Raw genomic sequence first — 23,218 nt, forward strand, 5'->3', positions numbered from 1 at the left:
TGGTCGTAATCCACTTCCACAAAACACTACTCCCAGCACCCTCCTCTTAATTGTACCCACGTTTTAACTCACCGGTCGTCCGAGTCAACTCCGATTGTGATTCCAGCATCATTATCATCATTGAAATGCTCGACTTGGGGTTCCAAATGGCATTTTTGTAATATTCGAACCTTCGCAAGGGTATTTTCTGAAGCAGCTTTTCTTAAATACACCTTGGCGCGTCGCTCCTCTCATTCCCCAACCAGAAAACTAACTAGCATTTTCTTTAATTTCTCCTACTAAGCACTTCTCACTGCAGAAATTGAATAACTATGGGGAATTGCCTAGTCCTTCAAGAGAACATCGTCAGGGTCGTGAAAGCCGATGGGAAAGTTCTTGAATACAAGGAACCCATTAAGGTCCACCAAGTTTTGACACAGTTTTTCGGCCATGCAATATCTGAGTCGCTACCCGTCGTCCGGCATCTCCACCCCGACACCAAGCTGCTCCGAGGTCAGTTGTACTACCTTGTTCCGCCGGCATCATCGCCGTCGCCAAAAGCTAGCAAGAAGAAGGTGAGGTTTGCGAATCCAGAAGTAGAAAGCGAAGAAGAAAGCAGCGTGGTGAGGATTAAGCTGGTTATCAGTAAGAAGGAACTGCAGAATATGCTGTGCAAGGGAGGAATTTCAATTAACAACATATTACCTCTAGTTCATGGTGAAAAAGGACAAGAAGATGGTGAAGATAATAAAACTGATGACTATGGCTGCCAAGGGTGGAAGCCAGCATTAGAAAGCATACCAGAAGTAAACTAGCAACACAAACACACACACACACACACTTTCTGAGTTTTTAGTGCCTTTTTCTCCTCCCTACTTGTAACATAACACTGTTTTATATAACATCCTCGGTGACAAGCCACCGATTGGAAGTTCGATATTATCGGTGCTGGTTCCTGATCACATGAACTTGTCATTAACACAGACTAGGCTTTTCGTATATGTGTCATAAAACATAGATGATTTTTTTTGACCTGGAAAACATGGTTAGATGACGGCCACCAGCGAAATCAATTAAATTCACATGTATATATAATATAAATATATATTTACCATGAAACCACATGTTCTAAATATCTATCTGTGTTATCGTTTTTGCATTCAAATGATAAACAACGGCGGGCACTGACAATTAGCGCCGGACGGCTAACATTATACTACCTCCGGTCCTTAATATAAGACCCTGTTTGACTTTTATTTTGGTCCTAAATATAAGACTTCAATCCACTTTGTCTCTCATATTTATACATTTTTTGCTAAAGTATCTCTTCTAATAATGATAGTTCTAATCAATACACTTAATTAACAAGAATATTTTAGGAAAGACAACACCTATTTAAGACAAATAACTAACTCCATTTACTTCCTTAATTTCCTCAAATTAGTTAACTGGCTCTTATAATTAGGACCGGAGGTAGTATTAAGCAAAAAGTACCGATGGATCATGAGCGAGAGCGACATTAAATGGCTAAAGCCGCTCCTCTCATGATTAAGATAAAATACTAATGGAGAGGCCATGATCATGTTCGCCATTAATCTTAAGCTACAATGGTTTTCCAATTGCCAATTCACCATCACTGTTTCCTATCCCTATCTCTACGCAATAACCCCTTATATATTAATATACCTATAAAATTTATATATAAATAATACTATTTCTAGTCATTGATTTATGTAAGATCCACTTTGAATGTTATATCAAGGACCCGAGGTACTATAATCCATTCTAAATTCTGTATAAACCCATGAGCCCACTCTAGGGAAGGTTATAATTGAACAATTTGGACACCTGTAAAATATTTAGGGAAGGTTATATTTGTAACTTTGTTTGATTCAGAAGATATCCAAAAATTTATTACATTCTGTACACACAGTAGCCGTAATATTCCATTTCGTGATCAATAAAATCACATATCTGTCGGTTGGAAAAATTTACTACCTTTGTCAGCATTTAAAATAAGCAATGAAAAAAAACCGGACCGGACCGGACCGGCCGGTTCAACCGGAAAACCGGTCGCCAGTCCGGTCTGGTTTGCATAAAAAACCGGAGGTGGTTTGAATTGGTGTTGAACCGGTCCAACCGGTAAAAACCGGTGTTAAACCGGGAAAAAACCGGTTGGGCGGTTCACACGGTTTGTTTTTTTTGGTTGCCCAGCCACAGAAATGACGTCGTTTTACTACCTTTTTTTTAAAAAAAACTCTCTTCCTCCCTTCCCAACCTACCAGTCTCGACTCAACCCTCAGTCGGTCGGTCCTCCTCCAGCCCTCCCCCATTTGTGACTGAATCGCCGAGGTCTCTTCCACTGGCTCCCAGTCCCAAATTCTTGCCGTGAACCCAGCAAAATCGGATCCATAGCGTCACCTCATCACTGACATTGGCACTCCCTCCTCCGTGGCTCCATTCGCAGCTCTGCTTTGCCTTCGCCTTCGCAGCTCTGCTTCGACTTCGCCGTTCGCCGTTCGCAGCTCTGCTTCGACTTCGCCGTTCGCCTTCGCCGTTCGCAGCTCTGCTTCGACTTCGCTGTTCGCCTTTGCCTTTGCAGCTCTGCTTCGACTTTGTCGTTTGCCTTCGCCTTCTCCGTTCACCTTTGTAGCTCATGTAGCAAGTCACGAGTCTCCATAGTCCATGCTCTCCTCGCTGTCGTCCTGCTTCACCTTCGTTGTTCACGGACATCCTGCTTCACCTTCGATGCAGACATTGAGTTGTAGCCTTGTGGGTAAGCTCAATACCTTTTCTTTTCACCTTCGTTCAAGCATTGAGTTGTTTTAGCTGCTTCTGTCTGATAGCTACTGGTTAAAGCAATTTTTTGGGTCATTAGTAATGAACGACTCGTGAGATATGAGAAGGGAGGGGAGTGTCTTGATCCATAGCCGTGAGATTTGAGAATGGAGGAGAATATAAACATTTAAACTACTTTTGAGTTTTGACTTGATCCATCGCCGTGAGACTTGGGAAGGAAGGGGAGTGTTGTTTGACTTATTAGTATATTGATGAAGATATGTATTCTTAATATTCATTTTGTATAATTAAACATTTAAACTAATTTTTCTTATATTCCCTTCAGTGATTATTAGTTTATTACTTATGAATTTTGTTTCACTTAATTGTTATGAATTAAATTTTATTATTTTATTATGACCGGTCCGACCCCGGTCCGACCACGGTCCGACCAGTAACCCTTGACCTACTGTCTGGACTGGTTGAGTTTCCGGTCCGGTTTTTTGTTCCTTGAAAATAAGCGAACCTCTTTAAGTTTTAAATGAATTAAAAATTTCAAATATATAATCAAACTTTTTTTGGACCAGCAATATATAATTAAACTTATTACATATATCCTTCAAACATGCATACAAGTTTGTCACATGCATCGAGAGAGACTACAAATACCTATGTATTCAATTTAAAATTCTCTTGTTGATTACCCCAATGATTGTCGCAAAATCACGTGCGCGCGCAGGATATAACGGTAAAATCCGAGGTCACTGTTCTATGCCTCTCCATGTCTTGTTACCCTACACTGATATTATATGCTCGTTTGATTTTTACTATATGACCTAATTGTTAAGTTTATTTTAATCTTAAATATAAGACTTATTTATCATATTTATCAGTTTTTTTTAAATTGCACATATTGATACTCTTTCAACCATAATCAAATAGGATATAGAGGGAGGATATTAAGAAAAATGATTATGGTATTTTAGGAAAAATGTCATATTTTTTATAATTAACTATCTTACTTAACTTTATTAATTTAATTTAATTAATAAAATAAATCTTATATTAAAGACCGAAATAGTAATAAATTTTTTATTATGTCTTATTATCTTCATCATTTTCCTTTCTTCATATTTTTTTATTTTATTTTTCAACAATATACTCTCTCATAAAGTCAGATGAAAATCGAAAAACGTTTGAATTTTCATGTGCGAAATTTTCAACTACAGCGACAATCTATTGAACCTCTCCATATTCTCCCCCTTCTCATTTTCTTTTAACTGTGTAAATCATCCTTGGAAATCACCTCTTAATGAAAAGAAGAACCCAATATACAAGTCTTATGGAGTAAAATTGACAACTCCCTTGTTAGGTTTTCTTCAGAAAATTCTCATCCCCGGGCCTCTTGATTTATCTCAATAGTAATCATACACAAATTTTGGAAATTTTTTTTTTACCTTTTTGTATAATTGACTGGACTATGGCTAATAATTATCTTATTTACCTTTATTACAAGTATATTTTTTGAATTTTCAGATGTTAATTATTATCAGTGATTTGGTGACAAGTGCAGGCCATGCTCGAATTACTTTATTTTTGGATCTTCGCTGGCACGAGAGGGGGAAGCAATAGTGTTTAACACCACCCTTTAGAGAGACATTTTCAAGTTAATGTCAACATGCCTGAAAACAAATGGTGCAGTGGAAGGAGCTATCCCTCTCAAGAAAATTACCCGCGTTTAGTATCATGTAATGCCTCAAAACTATGCGTATTAAATTTTGATATATTATTTGAACTACAGAGCATGTGACCATATTACTGAAAATTAAATATATGTGTAAATGAATGAAACAAATAATCACAGTCAAGATATTGAACATTAAAAAACATTTTATTCTTATGCTACCTAGGTTTTAGATTGAGATAATAAAACACTGGCCCCAAAATAATTGAGATAGTAAAAGAATTATTATAATAAGCTCAATATATAGAAACTTTATTACAGCATTTCAGATTAAATGAAAATGTCAGAACGCTCCACCAAGTGACTGTAAAATTGTAATCTAACTATACAAATGACATGCATAACAATTAAGTACACAAGATCTTCTGGTATTGGAGTCTCTGATTCATGTGGTACTGGATCAGTTCTTTTTTACTATTTATGATAGGGCTGCTGAAAATTTAAGAGTACCTCCTGAATCCTGATCATAAATTTGGAGGACAGATCAGTTTTCCTATTCATCTTTCCGTTCCACCTCCAATGCAATCTCGTTGCGACGTTGAAAAGGAAGGGTGAATGGGGGATTATACTGTAATAAAAACAGAACAAATGGCATTACAAGAAGTTGGACAAAGAGGTCAGTCAATTGAGACTTTTTATCCTTAGTATCCTGGAAATTCAAAATCCCAAACATCGGGAAACATATTAATAAAACTGCATGCCAAGTAGCCCCTGTAGCTCTCACCTGTGCAACTTCTACTGAAGTGCCTTCTTTAATTTTAAATTCTCTGTCCCTTTTCAATGCTTCTCGTAGTTTCAATTCTCGTCGCTTGACTTCTTCATCATCCACGTAACCTGATTCAGAACATAAAAAAGGTAAAATATTTAAATGGGACTGAAAAACATTTAAATAGAAATGATTTCTTTTCCTTTTTTTCCCTCGTGCTCAGCACAACTAATGGCATGAGGCTGATTAGCTCGTTTTTAACTTCACAGGGCTACTATGAAAGAATGGAGTTTGGTGCATTTAAACATGCACGCATCCCCATAACTCTCATAATCTAAATTGTGGACTTTGTACTTTCAATAATACTGAAAATTTAAAGCGGTACAACTTTACTATCTAATATAACTGTAACCAAAGATGAAGAAGAAAAAAATTCCGCATTTAACTTCTTTTTAGGCAAGGGCTAACCTGAAAAGGCAACCACCGCAACTATTTTTCTGGGGACCTCTTTTATCGTCACAGAGGAATCTTTAGGCAACGGTAAGTTGCCACCATACTTTGACGGCATGACAAAAGACATGTTCCACTTTCCTTGATCTTCCACCTAAGATAATATCATTACTGAATCAGATCATTATTGGAAAAAAAAAATATCGAAGGAAATGCAGTATCCTATGCATGTTCTGAACTAACCACAAGAAAAACCATGATCCCCTTTTATACAATATAGCCACAATTAAATTGTTAAAAAAGCTCTCATTCAATTAAGCTTGAATTCTGTCAAGCTGATCATTGGGAGGTAAAAATAATCCATTTTGAGAATAAGTTAGATCCAATCATTTCACTACCACAACCAGAATAAGTTAGGATTACTTTCGTCCATGTTCAGTTGCGTTTCACAGACTTTATGCTATGTCTGCAGGGGTTTGTCAGTTTTGGATGTTAAGCTCCTTGTTATTATTTTCACTTTTATCTCCAAAGAGATATGGTGATATTTATTAAACAAAAGATCTCAAATTATTGATAGCCTCATTGGCATTGTATAAGACGTATAAAAGTAAAGATAAAGATGGCAATTGCACAAATTCCATGGAAAAGAATGGTACCCTTGTTGTCAACACAGGTGTTGTCATATCCATTTTAACCCCATCATTCTCATCCTTGCGTGTAAAAACAGGCGTTGTCATCTCCATTTTCTCCTTTTTTGTATTCTACAGTCAGAACAGCAACATAATTCCATTACTCATTTTGAAACAGGAAGGAAAAAGAACAATAAATATAATTTATACATCATTTACACGTGCAATAGTTTCACTTCCTAACAGTGAATGTGTATAAAGTTGGTTATTTGCAATGAAGAGAGCAAGGACTGTACGGGTGTAAGTGATGTGCGAGCACCATTACTCAGAAGAAAGAGGTGTAGTGACCAAAAGCAGCAAAGTAACGTAATTGGAGTTCAGTTCTGAAACTAAAAATAACCTTGCCAAAAAGATACTCGGCTAGGACATTAAAGGACCGGGAGGCACCATAGAAGTCAAAGCCGCTCTTCCCAGGCATCGTAGTCTCTGCTACAAAGTAAGGCTGCATGGATAAAATCACATTAAGGGGAGACATGCCCGACAGCCCAAGACAAGATTGTTCACCATAATAGCATATTACTCTTTTTTCTAAGCATATGGAGAGTTTTGTGCCCAGTGTGTGTGTGTACAAGTACTACAAGGAAGCTCATATAACTCCAAATCCTTTTCGTGCATCACGTAAGTTTCATTTCTTTTCTTTTTATTTCTCCCTCCCTCCCCCTTCTCCCTAGCCCCTTTCCTCTATCGTGCACCACCCTCCTTAAAATGTTGGGGGTACTGCGGAAGGAAAAATCAAATTCAATGAAGATTTACTTTAACCCACAGGCACGCCATGGGCAGCCAGTTTTCCACACTATATATAAGGTACTCGTTTTCTAGACAAAAAAATTTTCCTTAGCCAAGCTACTTCCAGTAAATACAGATGGAACCTAGATATACCTCAATTTCCCTGATCTCATACCGGTCCCGCGTACCCAGAACTTTGAACTTCACAGTCTCAAGCTCCGGAACTACAGAGAATCCAAAATAATTCGCACAACCGGAAAAGGAACAATTAGAACAACTTCATATTTGAGTATGAAAATCAATCATTTATAATACCTGCCATCAGAGCCTCTTCGAGAGTCCGACTTTCAAATCTTTTAGGAAAAATGTATTTAGCAGTCTCAGCGGCCGCGTCCGCTAGAACTGTGATGAATATCCGTAAAAATAATCAAGTGAATTAGATTGATAGCAAAGCAAAGATAGGAAAAGCTTATAAGGAAAAAAAATTGGACATTTACGTCTCTGAGACAAAGAAGTGGCTTGGGAAGCAAGAGCGAAAAGTAGAGAGTATCGCACTTCAAACGCAGACATGGTTCTTCGCTGCGTCGGAGCTGTGCTGATTCTGTTGCTGGACGCAGAAGTAGTGATAATCGATGAGGTTTTATCAGGTGTTCTTGGAAGAGGGCGAAGACTAGCGATTGGGTTTCTGCAAGCAACAGAGGTTTGAAGAGAAGCATTTTTCCTTCCGAATTCGTTTACGACCTTCAGTGTTCAGGAGAGAATGGTAGCCTCGCCGTGAACGTACAGGTTATGGTTCTGGATTTTTTGAATTTCCGTCGCCGAGTGCAGAAATCGAGTGAATACGTCACATCAAGAGGTTATGATTTTTCCCGGGAGATGCGAATTCGAGAAAACCCCGCTGTTTTATTTGCACCTGTGCGCCCCACTTTTCTCCTGGGGCAATGCGTAACTCATTAGCATCAAGACTATAAAATTGCGTAGATTTTACGAGTTTATATAAAACTTACTCTGATTAAGTGATTATAAGGGGAAAAAGTTGTTCTGGTAAAAAAAAAAAGGGGGGGGGGGGGAGTTGTTTATAAAATAAAATAACATCCGTATGCAGTCCCGAACCCCTTAGTCTAATTACAGGGGAACTCAATTGAATTTGAATGGAGTCTCCAAAGCTCAATTTTGGAAGTACAACCACTGCTAAACCTGGAAACTCTCCAGCAGGTGTCAAGGTATGAAGACATGTTCATATACTTTTTTATAATTTATGATAAAGTTACAAGAAACCAAGGCTTGTGATCAGCAAATGGTTTGGCTTAACTTTATAACTTAATTTGAATCATCGTATAAATTTAGTGAGAGTAAAGAGCTTCTCAGTGCCTCCAGTGAACATGTTTATAAGAGGAGAGAAAAATAATCAAGCAATTTTGGGATGGGCCTATGATTTGACTTTTGTAGTTATGGTGTGACCTTGAATAGGCCGAGTGCCTTATTTTATAGAGAATGCATCCCTTCGATTGTGATTAGTGATCTGTGTAGAAGATAACAAAATGAAGAGCAGATTTCCTGAACCCGTATTCCGTGCTCATAACACAAAGCCTAAGACAACATCTCTGGTCAGACAATAAAAACTCGAAAACGAACAACGATTTATGTCAATACCCTTTTATAAGAACATTCGACTACAACAAAATAACGAGGGCAATTGGTAAAACACCGTCCCTCAAACGAAATACATGGCCATCTGAACAGAATTCTGCTTGAAGCCACACTTCTCATAGAACACTTTGTTCTCAAGGCTGCAATCAAGTATCACCTTATAGCACCCCATTGAACGAGCATGATCTGTAAGGAACTGGATTACTTTCCTTCCCAATTGGTTTCCCCGGGCACTGGAATCAACAACTACATCTTCAATGTGTCCAACTTTGCCACAATTTCTTAGAAATTTCTTTTCGATGAACACACTCCCTGTAGCAATAATCTTCCCACAAAGTTCATCTTCTATGACACAAATAACATGATCATCTCCAAGAGAACTGAGCTCGTGAAATCGATCCTGAAATTCCTTGTCAGAAACAGAATCACAGACACTAAGTTGTTGTAGTAACTCTAGGAAACCTTTTCCGTTGTCTGAGACTTCTAATTTTCTGGCTCTTAACTTCTGCTCCAGGCCAGCTGATTCACTGTTCTGCATCTTCTTCAGCGCAACTTTTGTTCCTGTGGAAGTTACCTTGGACTTAAAAAAAGTTCTCACATAAGTCCAGACAAAACTTTCTTTACATAATTATTTTTAATTACATCGCTTCTGAAAAACAAATCCAGACACGATGCATACCATTAATTCAAACCAACCATTGGATATCATAAGAGCATTTTTCAATCATCCTCAGAAAGCCAGAAAGAATAAACTAAATTTATTAATAAGATCAGTAATGCACATGAGTGCCATAGAGTTCATTTCTCTAACCTAAATTATACCCTTAAATCGGGGGCACAAAAAAGAAAAAACCTCAATTAATTTCTACAGTCAATAATCTACAGTACAGAAGTAGTTATTTTGACTGCCCTTATAAAACCTACGGGTAAAGCGTAGCTCTCAATGATATTAGCACATTGTCGTCCAAAATAATTTCTTCCCAAATGGCAACACACACAAACACTGTACATCATTGAAGAGAGATTTTCTCAACAGATGCACATAAGTCTATCTAACTCCCTCAAGCATTGGTGTAGCAGCTAGCTCAGAAGAATAAAATATGATCAATATCATCAGCATCACAGCTAAATCGCACCAATCAGTAATTTTCCCCATAACAGCTACATTGTACTAGCACCTAGTAATAACAGCTTTAACCTTCAACGAATCCTAGTCCATTACTCAATACCTAAATTCTACCCGCATATTAAGGACAACGATTTGAAAGTTTTCTTCACCTTCTTACCTTCTTCTGAGCACAAAATGATAGTACAATCATCAAATTAATGATTCGAGAACAGATGCAGCCCCTCAATGCCACCGGTTTTACTCGCGATTGAAATTGGGTTAGCGAGAGGCGCAGTTTGGGGGCGAGAAAAGAGTTCGAGTGAGATGCTATGAGCCCTTGGGCTTTGTGGGAATCGAAACCTCGCCTTCTAGACTCAGCATCTGATGAGGAGCCGTGACCTGTGAGAATGTGTTGAAGATTGAAAACGACGACATTGATATATATATATATATATATATATATATATATATTTAGGTGAATGTTGATATTTTAATTTTGATGCAGCATTTATGGCCTTCAATTCATGGACGGTTCAGATTTTGCCTCGTACATAGGGACGCGCTGTTCTGCAATATTTCCTTTTTTCCCATCAGGAAAGGTCTTGCAACGCATCGTTCCGCTCCGACCACGGTCCACTGCCGCGGATCCTCTGTAGGCCGTAGGGATCAAGTAGAAGCTTATACAATCTGACAACGAATTGTTCGTTGGAGGAGGAAGGGGAGACGGAGATAGCCATGTCAGGATCGCTAATTCGACGCTTCACGCCATTTTTTACTGCTCGAATTCGACAGAACCAGAGGCTTCTGAGCTCGTCTTCTGCTGCTGTTCTTCACCATGCCTCTCCCTCGTCTCCGTCTTCGTCGTTTTCTCGTGAGCCAGTTCAAATGACTGAAAATTGTATACGAGTATGTCTTGCTCTATCAACAAGAATACATGCTACTGCTCTGCCACTTTATATTTGTTTTTGCTTGATAACTTCACAACTTTTGATTAATTAGAGTTACGGTTTAATATGCTTTTTTTTTCCCCCGGTATCATGAAGATGGGAATCTGATTGAATTTATTTGTTAAAGGGATTAATCATTTCCGTGTGTCTGCCCTTGGGCAAATTCAAGTACAGAAATTTGCTTACTGTAAAATAGGATATAAGTTTATGCTTCTACCATTCGAATATTGACGATATCCCCTCTTTTCCTTATTATATAAACAACGGAAAAAGGATTACTTCTCCAGGACAAAGATGTTAAAATCATCTTAGGATTAGTTTCGGGGTTTGACAGGAGCCCATCAAAGAAAACAAAATTGGATCCAAGTATGAAAGAAACCAATACTAGAGAGAACTTAGGATCTCTTATTCGTGAAAGAGATAGAAACTCCAATAACCAAGACTATTTCCTTCCTCAACACCCCTTTTTCAGTACCCTTCCCCCATTTGTATCCTGCCTTAGCTCTTGTAAGTTGATGCTACCCAATTCCAAGGCACAAAATATTTAACTGTGCAACAACTTGCTCTGACATGGCTAAATTCCTCCTTGCCTTCCCATGTGATATTCCTCCAATGGTGTAAGTCTTTGTACCTTTGCAGTTGTATCATGTTGTATTGGCTTGGCTTGGCGAGGGGCAAGGGTGGGGGTGTAGAGCATGGCAAGTTGAGTCCCGGGGAAAATCTTCTGTTAAAAGTGTAGATCAAAGTTCCTTCTGTTATGATGGATTGTTTAGTAAGGCTTAGGAGGTTAAGAGCGGAAAAGTTGTAGTGAAAGAAAGCAATTCCAGATAGAAACATAACCAGTTTTACAAAATGTCATATTCACCAGGTCTTCTCTGCAATTTTATGATTCTTGTGTCAGTTGGTTATTTCATAGTGTGATTGGAAAGGGATGTCAATCCCCTGCTTTGTTATTTGTTTGGTAACTTTGGTTACACAATTTATCTTCTTCCTTTTTTTTTTTTTTTGGGTACAAGGTTACGCAATTTATCTTGATTTTGTTCATAAGAAGTAAGAATTTAAAGTTCATCCATCAAAGTGCTTAAGATCAAACATCAAGTGAAAAAGTTCTAAGCTGTTATTTGTCTCCAACACCATTTACTGCTTTGGAGAAACACAAACATAATCATGTTAATCACTGTTACCGTGTTAGTGAGATGTAATTCGGAGGCTACTTCCTAACCATATTAGTCATTTCTCCTTACGTCATTAGCAAGTGCCCTCAACTCATTAAATTTCTTTCCTGATAAACCACCAAATTTATTGCTGGGGGCTTTAATAAGAACATGCTGTTCTGTTTACAGATGCACGTGAAGTTTCTTAAACATGGCCGATTCAACTTGAAAACTTAGTCTGTTTTTAATAAAAAGGAGGAAGCTGAAGTACTCCTAAGTCTCCAGTTGAAAGGGTTGCTGCAGGATTCATTGTCTGTGAAAACCTTGTTAAAAGATGATAAATATGATCTAAATTTTACGGTATTTTTTTTTTTTAATGCCCGTTATGGTACTGAAGTGTTGTTGTATAATGTTTAATTTGTTTGATGGACATTCTCTCCTTGCTCGTGATTTTATCGAATGCAAGTGAGATGTATGTAATTACAAGTTCGATTACCAACCTATTTTTGTAATTTATTAATTGATTAACAGAGAATGAAAGAATTAGTAGCCAATGAATCATCAGCAGATGAGAAAATGCTTCGTTTGAGTGTGGAAACTGGTGGGTGTTCTGGATTCCAATATGTGTTCAATCTAGATGACAGAATAAATTCAGATGACAGGTATCTTCTTTCCCCTGTGAAAATTCGTACATGTGCTTGTTAGTCTATATTTGTTATTGTGAAAATACAGATGATGATTTGTAATCTTCTCGGTTGTATATAAATATGCTAATCACTTGTCTCTTGCAACGTTTTTATGCTGGCAGAGTTTTTGAGAGAGAAGGTATTAAATTAGTTGTTGATAATGTTTCCTATGACTTTGTAAAAGGAGCAACCGTTGACTATGTTGAAGAGCTAATACGTTCAGCTTTTGTAGTAAGTTAAACAAACTTTTGAGCTATGAACATCATGTTTATTTAAAGTCATCTTCATATTCGTTCGGTTGCAAACCTGTTTCGTAAGTTTAACATGGTGTTTTATTGTATCATACTCCTCCGGTTCTTAATATAAGACTTATTTCACATGTTTATCAATTTTTTTTCTAAGAAAAGGAGTGAGGGAATGAAGGGAGAATATTAAGATGTTTTAGAAAAAATATCATATTAACTGATTTAACTAACATCTTAATGTACTCAAATTAATTAATTAGGTTTTACATCAAAGATCAAAGGAGTTGTTAGTAGTTGTTGTTGCTGTTTTATGATATTTTACCTGTACTTCTTATCAATGATGCGAAATTATTTAGATTAGAGACAATTAGGATTATGGCCATATTCGGGTTGAAGATATTAGAATGTTGGTTGTAGAAATTTTTCTAAATAAAGTTGATTTATCTTTTAATAGTTTAGCTATGCCATGCCATGCACTTCAGTTTAATGTAGCTAGTCCGCTTGTTAAGCATCTTGTACGGCACAATTATCCATAATCAGATGTGTTCTTGTAATTTAAATACATAATCTGTAAAAACTACTTTTGAGTGATTCCACAATCATGTTTTGTCTTCAATCTCACTAGGGCATGCCTAATATAAGTTTCAAACTTGCTTATGATGTATAATCCATGATGAGTTATGGCTAGTTTTTGGTAACTTGCAGGTGACGGAAAACCCAAGTGCAGTTGGTGGTTGTAGTTGCAAGAGTTCATTCATGGTAAAACTTTAGTTACTTTGCGAGTCCCTCCTGACTCCTCCCGCTGCTCATATGTTTTGATGATATCGGTCCTAGTATACTGTTTATTAAGTCCCCTGAGACGCATTTTTGTATCTCCCTAGGGGAAACAAATAACACGTTTATTTAGTCTGATTTATTGAATGTATGATGCGGATATGCCAAAAATAAGATCAAGCTGGCAAGTAAGATATAGGCTGCATCAAGTTGGTAATGGATGTGTGGAATGCAAGGTAATGCTGACGCTTTAAGGAGCGTGTCCGTGTACACTATACTGACGTAGCACTGGACAGCATCCTGCATAATGTTTTGTCATATCCTTTCATTTTTATGAGACGCACATTTGAAAATCACGACTGATGGTGAAAGAAAGGAAATAAAAGGAATAATTTCTCGAACAGCTTGATTTCTAAGCGTGCATCTATCTATTTTTCTTTTTCTCGTTTTGATGACTAGAGAAGCACAAGCTAGCACTTAGCATCTTGATTGAGGTCTTTCAAAAGTGCTATGACAAATAACCATTACTCCCTCTCTTCCCGCGCATACTAAGAAAATTAATCTTTTGTTCATAAAAATCCACTTAAATACTCATTTCTCTCTTATTTTCTCTGTCATAAGCTATTGATTATTCCCACTCCCCCACACAATTATTTTTAAAGATATTTTTGGAAAAATATTAGCAACAAAATAAATTTTACAAAATACTTTATAAATAAGAATGTCAAAACCTTCGAAATTATTGTGAGACGATCCGTGCCCAGTTGAAACAGTAATATGTAAGCAAACTAAATTTCAGAACACCATTTAGGTACCAAATAAGGAAACGAACGGATAAAATTTTCTCAGTCGCCAATCACAGCAAATTTAACAAAACCGTCAACAAAACAAAATTGATATGAAGAATTAGTTATTGAATAAGCTTAGAGCTGCACATCACAGCTTCGCCACCCTGCAGCTGGAATGGAAGTAATGGGATCTAAAATACTCGGATTGCACTCCCCATAGTACTTTTAAGGTACAAGCACCTCACCTGTTTTCCATGCAAACAAAAAGGGCACAAAGGTTAGTTTTAGCCAAGAATAATCATGGAACAGTAGCAAACCTTACAGTTAGAATTTATCATTGCATGCCATGGTTTCATTCAAACTGACTAGTTTTTCAACACACTGCACAGTACGTTTCAAAACTAACAATTGAGAAATCTACCAAAGGGCTTGGTTCGGAGGATAGGTTGGGAGTGATGGGGTAAAAATCTTAATTCTTCATCCAATATTTAAAAGCTAAAAGTGGAAGAGCGTCCGATCCATCCTAACCCACCCATAATGCAAATTCCAAACTCTCGACATTAGGGTTTGGGATGGGAATTTCACCCTAATCCCTCCAGCGCTTTTAAGATTTCCTAACCTGCAAACCAAGGAGGACCGGGACTAAACCGGTCAGGCAGCAGGGTTATTGGTCGGACCGGGGTCACCTCCGGGGACCGGTCATATTAAAATAATAAAATTTAATTGACAACATTAGATAGAACAAATCCACAAATAATAATCACTGAGAAAAATATAAGAAGCTAACGAAGTAGTTTAAATGTTTAATTATACCAAATGAACATTAATAAAATACATATCTTAAAAATTAAATTTTTATCTTTTATAATTTTATCATAATATCAAATTTAAAATTTTCTTGAATTAATTCAATTCATACTTTTTTCTGGTACAATTCAATTCAAACTTAATAGTTAATACAACACTTTACCAACACTTTGAAGCAAATGGAAATTGTAGTTAATCACCAAATATGCAATTCAGCAATTGCACGAGTTTTACCATGGAAACAAGACAGCAGATGTTCACCCACAAGCTGAACATTCACTAGTTTTTATCTTTTATAATTTTATCATAATATACCTCAACGCACAGACCAAAGTGAAGCTTCTGTGAACGAAGGCGAAGCAGAACATCCTTGAAGCATAACGCCAGTGAGCTGCGACTTGCGATCTGAGCTGCGACTTGCGATCTGAGCTGCGACAGGGAAGCACGATGCTAGTGAACGGCAAAGGCGAAGCAAGAGATCTGTCGGTGAATGGCCCCAACTAGGAGGTCCGCCGTCAGTGAAGGTATGGATTCCGGTGGAGGGAAAGGTTGGAATCTGGGAGAAGGAGCAAGGCGATTCTGCAATTTGGGGGGAGGAGATTTTCAGATTTAGGAAGATGAGAAGATCGAAGGCGAAGTTGGTTAGCTAGATGAGAGTGAGGGCCGAAGGAGATTTTCATTGAGAGTTTTTTTTTTTTTAACAAAACGACGGGTTCAACTTCAGTCAAAAAAAAGTGAACCGGGTAACCGGTGATTACCGGTTCAGCACCGGTTTTGACTGGTTGAACCGGTTTTCCACCGGTTCAACTGTGGGCCGGTTTTTTAGGTGAACCAGACCGGACTGGTGACCGGTTCACCGGTTTTCCGGTTGAACCGGCCGGTCCGGTCCGGTTTTTTTTTCCTTGCTGCAAACAGGAGGGAGTGGTTACTGTGTTTTTTCATTAAAGTATTTTATCAACAGCGAGGGTTGCCTCCCTGTAACCACTTCAAAACTCCCAATCCGGGCATCCGGCCCTCAATTAGACCTCTGAAATCTTGACAAACCCCATCAGGCTGAACCAGCAGTTGCCTAGATAGTTGTCAAAGCAGGATTCAGCAGAGAAAACCAGTGAGTTTAGCATAGACCACAACCCCCATTTACATATATATAATTTTATTTGGAGCAGAAAAAGAACATATTCACTAATTTCCCTTTGGTAAAGTAACAAACAAAAACAAGCTCACATTAATACACAAGCACTGAATTTGTGGCCTTCTTTCCATCTAGCAAAGTTAACCATGAATTCTATGGATTTTAGTGTAGTGGACCCAACTTATGATAATCCCATATTCAGACATGGAGTCCAAGGTCTCTCAACTTACATTTTGCCAATTCTTCTTCAATAAGGAAACCAGGAAATTGACACTAAGTTGTACGTTCTGGAAGATCTGCTTCTCCTCCATTGTGCAGTTTCCAACAGCAACACCCATACAAAGAACTTTCTTAAGTTGAAACTTCACCATTGCTTTTGTTTCATTAACTTTTGACTCCAAGGATTCTTGATGAGTCACCAGTGTTGGAAACTTACCTGCATTCACAAATAATATATATAGAGATCCAAATTCCTCAAGAATGAAGTTTAAATTTCCCACTGTCACAGCCAGTGATAACCTGACGGTAGTAACAATAGTTTCATTACAGGACGACCAGCATTCATTGACTCACAAATAAAATTAAGACAATTAGAACATAATAAGCGACAGAAATTTCTCAGGTTTGATTAACTGACTGAAGAAAAAAGGGAGGCCAATAAGACTTGAAGAATCCCTAATGTTGCCAATAAAGCAATTATAACCATTCCTCTTGCAAAAATACTGCTGGTTCTGGATAAAGGGAATGCTCAACAAGAAATTTTTCCACATGCGTCTCATCAGAAGACAATAGACAATACCTAACTTTTTTTAAAATTCCCCATTAAAACTGTGTCAAAAACTTCTATGTCATGCTCCTAGGAGGCGACAGCTCATTTTCAATCACGTACAGAAGCAGACTTGAGACAGAGTAGAACAAACACGAGACATTTTTAAGTATTCAAAGAGAGGTATTTAAGACATAGAAAATGAAACTACTTGCCAGCCTTATTTAAGCCGGGGCCCAAAAGACGAGGGATTTGCTTGATGACGGCCTCAGATGCTAAAAATGCATGGTACTTCTTGGCAAGCTTCTTAACAAGCTTCTTGTTTTTATTAAGTTTTTTCAGCCCTTCCACATCCATGCAGTCCAGTCCTATTTTTCCCGCCTGAGGTAAATATCATAAAAGAGACCTCATAAATAACAGAACCTGAGAATATCTCCAATATATATCATCCAAAGTAAACATATTACATAGTGAACTGGCAAGAGTCAGGTGTTATGGATGCCCAATAAAAGTTGGGGAAAATGATGGAACAAGTTGCTGACCTCTTCCACATGCTGAGCATCTCCAAGCATGCAAATCTTCATCTTAGGGCGAGGAATATGAGGGAGCTTAACTGAGCCACTGAAACGCTTGTCTTTCTGAGGGTCATAGTTCTTCAATCCAATCTGCAGCTCAATAGTCTCAGTGAAATTACGATTTTTCTCCTTTGAATTGGCAACAACCTGGGATATGGCCTCTCTGAGTCCATCACTCTGCAGCTTACTGACAGTAAGAAATAACAATAAATCCGTAAATTTGCAGTCATACCACTAACAATCAGAATTCTTGAAGCACACTTCTTATATGTGATCTCCATACATTAGCTAGAAAAATCAGAATTGTATTGATGTAAGTCCAGGTAAAACAATGGCTATTAAATCATCAAAAGGATCCAAAATGGCAAAAAGTCGAAGGAGGATAATGTGAAAAAGAAAAACAAAACGAAACAAAAGGACTGAAATTGATGCACGTTCAACGAAAATCACTTTGCAATGACAGAACAAAGACTAAAGGGAAATGGGAGAGGATTGCACAAGAAAAAGCCTACAACTAAGGTAATTCACGTTTCAGTTCAGAGCAAACACTCTTCAAAAGGCCAAACTTCAGCAATTGATGATCCTTATTTTACTTTCAACGAAAAAGATGAAACTCTCCGGTGGAACATCGCACTGCCTATAAAAAAAAAATGACAATAAGCTTATAGAATAGATAAATCATAGCTGGTTACTACCTCATGGTCAATAATTCCTTCTTGAGCGGCTCGTGCGTGGATTATTCTGCAATTTTAACAAGAAAACACCAGAAATCTTATTAAACAAAATCATTCAATCTCTTAAGGCCACTTGCACTAGTGCATTGAGACGCAACTATGTCATTTTCTTCTCTTTTTTGATATAATCAGACCCAAAAATGTCGACCAGCTGTGTGTGTGAATAGTCAGAGCGCCCACCTTAGATGGAGCCCTAGCCGGACAAGGAAGACCGCTGCTGGAGTTTCGGCGGGAACTCAACGTTACAACGTTGTTCTCATACAACCCTAGGCCAGTGCTCTTCCTGGGTAAATTATAGAGTAGTATAGTTTCAACTTAATTATTTAAAAATTTGCAATTAAACCTTTTTCTGGGCAAATTCAATTAAATCCTTGCGGTATAAAAAATCATCAATAAAATAATTTTTTTTGCCAACTCAGTGAATTAGGTAAGTCAAATCAAACCAAAATAAATGAAATGAAATGAAAGATTTTGGTTTAGTTTTTCTCAATATTAAAATCAATTGATGTTGTCCCATTTCAGAATTGGATTCTCTTCACTACTCTTCCCATCCTCTTTCTTCCACTATCCTTTTTTTCTCTCACAACTATTGGATCAAAACTCCAATGGTCCATATTTAATATTTTATAAATTTATATAATAAAAATAAATATATAAAAAAATAGATAAATAAATTTAAACTGTTAAAATCTAATATGAACAGTTCATAACTACAAACTGTTATTATAGAACAAATTTTTTTTAATTTTTTTATTACAAGTGTATACTGTTCAAACCAGATTTTAACAGTTTAAATTTATTTATTTATTTTTTTAATAACATTATTTTTATAAGATGTTAAATCTGGACCATTAAAATTTTAATCTAATGGTTATGAAGAGAAAAAAAAGATAGTGGAGGGGAAGAGGATGGGAAGGCAGTGGAGAGAATCCAATTCCGTCCTATTTCCTTCAATTTTGATTGATCTGACACAATTCCAAGCAATAATTTTTTGGGATAGACGATAAAAAATATTGGCTCGTGAGAGTAAGTAAAAAGTATCCTTAAAGTGATTGAATTGCTTAGTATTCTTAATGCTAATTTAACATTAGCAAAAAAATTATTAATATCAATTTTAACAAATAATATAAATGCAATATATATTATAAAATCTTATTATAGTAGGACTCAAACTAAACCTATTTAAATCAAACCAAGTCAACCCTAAAACCCAATCAAACAAATCTTACCAGGGGATTGCGCCGATCATAATTACGTCAAACCAATCAGTTTCGTTCACTTTGATCCCCCCCCCCCCCCCCCAAAGACCAAACAAATCATATCCTGGGAAATCAATTTTTTAAAAGTATGGGCTCCGATATTTTTGGTCGAAGATTATCAGCTCTTTCGAAATACCTATCTATACTTGCGTGCATACACAATGAAGTAAAATTACACACTAGTTCCCGCTAAACAATGAATTAACTGTTGGCGTGAGTGTGAGACTGCATTACCACAAATATGATAACAGAGGTCGAATTAAGAATTATTTAAACCAGCATGATTTTAATAATGTTGTTTTAAAAATACAGATCACATTCAAAAACAGAGAAAACTATAAAAGCTAAATATGCAATACTTGCTTGATTCTATTATTGGTGCATAGCTTCCCTAAGTCATTTTGAACTTAAAACCAATATCTTCTGAAGTTCGAATTTGTATTCCTGTCTTTATGAAGATGAAACTACTTACCATCTTAACCAACGACTTATTACTTGTTTGATTCTATTAAATTCTTAAAACAATCATATATATGTTCTCCGGCTCTTTAATTTTATTGAACAAATAGTAACCAGATATAAAAATATGCTCTGCATTTTTCATTTTTCTACTAAAATATTATTGTTTTCCAAAACACATAACAAAAACGCATTTTTAAACAAATTTTTTTGCTTTTAAAAAACTAATCTAAAAATAAGAAATCAAAGGGGCTCTTAGTCTCAGCTGTCCCCGAATCCAAATGCGGTAATACCAATGAATTGTTTTTTAAAATGATAAAAATTGTTACAAATATTCCCCCCCCCCCCTCATCCGAACTTGGATATAGGTAAAGGCAACGCATAAATCACGCACAGTACACCCATTTCTTACTGACTCATGAATCTCAGTGCTTTGGTGTTAGTTATTCAGTTACCCGACCGATGTCATGTACAAAAAACCGGCTTCCGAATGGTTTATCTAGCTTTATATGCAACCAAAAATGAGCCCAACACAAACTTCCTGAAAGTGAGCTGGTTAATTGCATAATCCAAAATTTTACGGACAAATTCGTTCAGGAAACACAAAAGTCTGTTAAGGACTATTTCAATATTTCTAAATCCAACAACAGAGATGATGATTTGGGAGCCAAGACCAAAAACAAGCGTACGACCTTATTGCAGGAATGGAAATTGCCATAGAGCTGTTGATGTTCACACCCATATTTCCAAGGTATTAAACTCACAGAAGGTCAAAAAGATGGTCGAACAAATCACTCCTCTGATTGCCTCTGCCCCAACACAGGAATGTCTTCGTATCGTTTCTGCAGCAGGAGAAAAAGGGAGTTAGAGTTAACGGCCAAAATAAACAGTTTAGGTTCGAGCAAAAATTATCATTTACAATGCCTTTATTTCATGGTCCTTTTCCTCCGAAGGACGGTTCCCACAGCACAGTACATAGTCTGAACATAAGAGATCTATACTGAACATAAGAGATCTATAGATAAAGTGTTGGATCCAGTGAAAGCACACCAATAATGTGTCCGACTTTCATCACCTTGAGAAATTTCATGTTACAGATGCAAAAGGAATGAGCAAGGATTACAACAACATGACAACAACATTCATTCGCATTGACATGCAGGAATGCAGATGCAGGCACCTCCAGGAAAGTATCAAAATAAGCCCAAACATGGAATCCATTTTTTTGGCAAGGAACCAAAAGAACAACCAAAGCAACAGACGCTCGAAACTAATAATTCTCAGGCACACGATTCAATGCTTCAGATAAGTTAGAAGAAACAAAAAAATTGGCTACCAGTAGAATAACAAGCCTTATCTTATTGTAAGATTGGTTCCATAAATTACATGGGATTATCATTTAATCAACAACTAACTCTGCAATTATATGATGTACCCAGAGATTCTGTTTGAAAACTTCCTTCAAGCCCCTTCCTAGTCTCCTTCTATATCTCTTTATAACGTTAAAGGCCATTTCCTTAACTCTCTTCACCGGCATTTCTAGTGGCCTTCTTTACACATATCTAAGCCACCTTAAACGATCAATCATGGAAGTGATTTAACTAGGTTAATGATCGGTGGATAGACATAAAAATTAACCACTCTTTTGGTTAATCGTCCCTGCGGGTGGAAATTTTTTTTACAGACGTTCTTCAATCAACTCTACAGATTTTTGCAAATAAAACACGCATTTTAATGAAGCCTCTGAAGTAACAAAGCAAACATCTAATTTCAAAAATTCCAAATGACAATTATATAGTGAGTTAAACAAATTCTGTACCCCAACGTTATTGTACTCCCAGAGCTTGTGAACTCCGTAATCCACAGCCTGCAGTCAAGAAACGCAAGTTCTTAGTTATTCACCTTGCAAAAACCAGAATCAAAGAAACCAAAGGAAGCTGGTAATAAATCAATACAAAAGAAGACAAAGGGAACTCCTAATAACATAAAATTCATGATTATACTTAAGTAAGCTTACAGAACGGGTTTCCATAGAAATTGTGAACTGATTGTCGTTAAAAATTAAACCCTCTTTATGATAAAAAGAATGCAATTATTGAAATGGGACAATCATAGTGCTTCCCCCCAACGAAGAGACACCATAAACCACATTCGTTTAACTTCCGCCGAAATTTCGCAGCCACAATTGAGGTATCCAATAATCGCAAGGTAAACTTTAACCTCCTACATTTTTATTAAGTCCGGGGATTCATGGGTATATCCTTCCAAATCCTACTTCCCAGCCTTGCTTTATATTCTAAACTCATTTCAAACCAAAAGCATGGTATATTACACAACTTTTTCCCTCCTAATATAACACGTAATCTTCGCTGCAACCCGTTCGCAACCAACAAACGGGACTTCTCTCATTTCTATGGTCGGTGGTCAAGGATGGAAATTACCAGGCAGAGCAAGAGAGAACAATTTTTTAAAGGCAATTTTTAATTTGAGCTCGTTACACCCGTTAAGCACCTATTCCTAGTGAGTGGTCCGACCAAGAAATATTTCAGCGGGGGTCGCGAGGAGATTCAAAGAATAAGAACTCACCCGTTCTCCGAGGAAAGCGCCGGCAATAATGAAGGTGACATATACAGAGTTCCGGCGCATAATCACCTTGTATAGACCTTCGAGAAGGCCGCCTCTGCTTCGTCGAGCAGCAGAATCCATGGTGGAGGACCTTGTTTTTGGTTGGATTTCCTTTTGATCTGTGCTCTAGGGTTCCGGATCTCCTGTTCCACAAAATGACCGGCGAGAAGCAGGGTTAAGGCCAATATTGGTTTTATCTTGGATTAGCAGAGATGTGCGTTTATATTTCATTAAACAAATCTGTTGAAAACAAACGAGAGAAGGAATTTGGATTTTAAATTTAATAACAGTAATAATTGGGTAGAAACAGAGAAGTGTTTGCACTGCTAGTCTGTGCTAGATTAGCGCTGATTCATCGCACGTCTTCTCTCCACATGGATGAGTTTTCTTCCCTAACACAACAAAAATTATGTCTAACGCACTATCAAGAAGTACCT

General features: G+C 37.2%; 6 protein-coding genes across 8 annotated transcripts; 2 read left to right on the forward strand and 4 right to left on the reverse strand.

Moving 5' to 3' along the window:
* The first annotated feature begins 225 nt into the window (after nucleotides 1-225).
* On the forward strand, nucleotides 226-914 carry LOC114740763 (uncharacterized). Its single transcript, XM_028928976.1, has one exon. The coding sequence runs from the start codon at nucleotides 312-314 to the stop codon at nucleotides 792-794; it is 483 nt and encodes a 160-aa protein (XP_028784809.1). The 5' UTR covers nucleotides 226-311; the 3' UTR covers nucleotides 795-914.
* A 3,789-nt stretch (nucleotides 915-4,703) lies between these two features.
* On the reverse strand, nucleotides 4,704-8,307 carry LOC114740834 (heme-binding-like protein At3g10130, chloroplastic). The gene is made up of 9 exons (XM_028929081.1): nucleotides 8,270-8,307; nucleotides 7,570-7,793; nucleotides 7,388-7,474; nucleotides 7,226-7,296; nucleotides 6,687-6,788; nucleotides 6,314-6,418; nucleotides 5,676-5,811; nucleotides 5,226-5,335; nucleotides 4,704-5,069 (listed from the first exon to the last, which is right to left on the reverse strand). The coding sequence occupies exons 1-9, from the start codon at nucleotides 8,305-8,307 to the stop codon at nucleotides 4,995-4,997; spliced, it is 948 nt and encodes a 315-aa protein (XP_028784914.1). The 3' UTR covers nucleotides 4,704-4,994.
* Nucleotides 8,308-8,625: 318 nt separating this feature from the next.
* Nucleotides 8,626-10,214, reverse strand: LOC114740762 (glucosamine 6-phosphate N-acetyltransferase-like). 3 transcript variants are annotated; one of them, XM_028928973.1, is made up of 2 exons: nucleotides 10,009-10,214; nucleotides 8,626-9,302 (listed from the first exon to the last, which is right to left on the reverse strand). In XM_028928973.1, exons 1-2 carry the CDS (start codon nucleotides 10,039-10,041, stop codon nucleotides 8,787-8,789), a joined length of 549 nt encoding a protein of 182 aa, XP_028784806.1. In that variant the 5' UTR covers nucleotides 10,042-10,214; the 3' UTR covers nucleotides 8,626-8,786. The 3 variants fall into 3 exon arrangements, with proteins under 3 accessions (XP_028784806.1, XP_028784808.1, XP_028784807.1); XM_028928975.1 differs by having other exon boundaries at nucleotides 8,626-9,283; nucleotides 10,001-10,212; XM_028928974.1 differs by having other exon boundaries at nucleotides 8,626-9,283; nucleotides 10,009-10,211.
* A 265-nt stretch (nucleotides 10,215-10,479) lies between these two features.
* On the forward strand, nucleotides 10,480-14,045 carry LOC114740764 (iron-sulfur assembly protein IscA-like 2, mitochondrial). The gene is made up of 4 exons (XM_028928977.1): nucleotides 10,480-10,736; nucleotides 12,463-12,593; nucleotides 12,740-12,848; nucleotides 13,568-14,045. Exons 1-4 carry the CDS (start codon nucleotides 10,566-10,568, stop codon nucleotides 13,631-13,633), a joined length of 477 nt encoding a protein of 158 aa, XP_028784810.1. The 5' UTR covers nucleotides 10,480-10,565; the 3' UTR covers nucleotides 13,634-14,045.
* A 359-nt stretch (nucleotides 14,046-14,404) lies between these two features.
* On the reverse strand, nucleotides 14,405-18,691 carry LOC114740761 (60S ribosomal protein L10a). Its single transcript, XM_028928971.1, has 6 exons — nucleotides 18,619-18,691; nucleotides 18,400-18,445; nucleotides 17,672-17,891; nucleotides 17,345-17,510; nucleotides 16,594-16,799; nucleotides 14,405-14,669 (listed from the first exon to the last, which is right to left on the reverse strand). The coding sequence occupies exons 2-6, from the start codon at nucleotides 18,402-18,404 to the stop codon at nucleotides 14,616-14,618; spliced, it is 651 nt and encodes a 216-aa protein (XP_028784804.1). The 5' UTR covers nucleotides 18,405-18,445; nucleotides 18,619-18,691; the 3' UTR covers nucleotides 14,405-14,615.
* A 1,987-nt stretch (nucleotides 18,692-20,678) lies between these two features.
* On the reverse strand, nucleotides 20,679-22,963 carry LOC114740768 (cytochrome b-c1 complex subunit 9). Its single transcript, XM_028928981.1, has 3 exons — nucleotides 22,743-22,963; nucleotides 21,976-22,023; nucleotides 20,679-20,998 (listed from the first exon to the last, which is right to left on the reverse strand). The coding sequence occupies exons 1-3, from the start codon at nucleotides 22,860-22,862 to the stop codon at nucleotides 20,948-20,950; spliced, it is 219 nt and encodes a 72-aa protein (XP_028784814.1). The 5' UTR covers nucleotides 22,863-22,963; the 3' UTR covers nucleotides 20,679-20,947.
* Between the last annotated feature and the right edge of the window lie 255 nt (nucleotides 22,964-23,218).

The sequence above is a fragment of the Neltuma alba genome, unplaced genomic scaffold (assembly GCF_004799145.2).
Source record: "Neltuma alba isolate B1F8T4 unplaced genomic scaffold, ASM479914v2 tig00003187_pilon, whole genome shotgun sequence".
NCBI lineage: Eukaryota > Viridiplantae > Streptophyta > Magnoliopsida > Fabales > Fabaceae > Neltuma > Neltuma alba.

Coding starts and splice junctions, on each gene's coding strand:
- LOC114740763 (XM_028928976.1), top strand. CDS start 312: ATGGGGAATTGCCTAGTCCTTCAAGAGAACATCGTCAGGGTCGTGAAA.
- LOC114740834 (XM_028929081.1), bottom strand. CDS start 8,307: ATGTCTTCATACCTTGACACCTGCTGGAGAGTTTCCAG. Junction 6,419..6,686: donor CCGAGTATCTTTTTGGCAAG/GTTATTTTTAGT, acceptor TTCTGACTGTAG/AATACAAAAAAGGAGAAAAT. Junction 5,336..5,675: donor TGCGGTGGTTGCCTTTTCAG/GTTAGCCCTTGC, acceptor GTTCTGAATCAG/GTTACGTGGATGATGAAGAA.
- LOC114740762 (XM_028928973.1), bottom strand. CDS start 10,041: ATGATTGTACTATCATTTTGTGCTCAGAAGAAG. Junction 9,303..10,008: donor CATTTTGTGCTCAGAAGAAG/GTAAGAAGGTGA, acceptor ACTTTTTTTAAG/TCCAAGGTAACTTCCACAGG.
- LOC114740764 (XM_028928977.1), top strand. CDS start 10,566: ATGTCAGGATCGCTAATTCGACGCTTCACGCCATTTTTTACTGCTCGA. Junction 10,737..12,462: donor TGACTGAAAATTGTATACGA/GTATGTCTTGCT, acceptor ATTGATTAACAG/AGAATGAAAGAATTAGTAGC. Junction 12,849..13,567: donor TAATACGTTCAGCTTTTGTA/GTAAGTTAAACA, acceptor GGTAACTTGCAG/GTGACGGAAAACCCAAGTGC.
- LOC114740761 (XM_028928971.1), bottom strand. Junction 17,511..17,671: donor ATGCTCAGCATGTGGAAGAG/GTCAGCAACTTG, acceptor TATTTACCTCAG/GCGGGAAAAATAGGACTGGA. Junction 14,670..16,593: donor TGAAGAAGAATTGGCAAAAT/GTAAGTTGAGAG, acceptor CATGGAAAACAG/GTGAGGTGCTTGTACCTTAA.
- LOC114740768 (XM_028928981.1), bottom strand. CDS start 22,862: ATGGATTCTGCTGCTCGACGAAGCAGAGGCGGCCTTCTCGAAGGTCTA. Junction 22,024..22,742: donor GCGCTTTCCTCGGAGAACGG/GTGAGTTCTTAT, acceptor TCTTGACTGCAG/GCTGTGGATTACGGAGTTCA. Junction 20,999..21,975: donor GGGAGTACAATAACGTTGGG/GTACAGAATTTG, acceptor CTCCTGCTGCAG/AAACGATACGAAGACATTCC.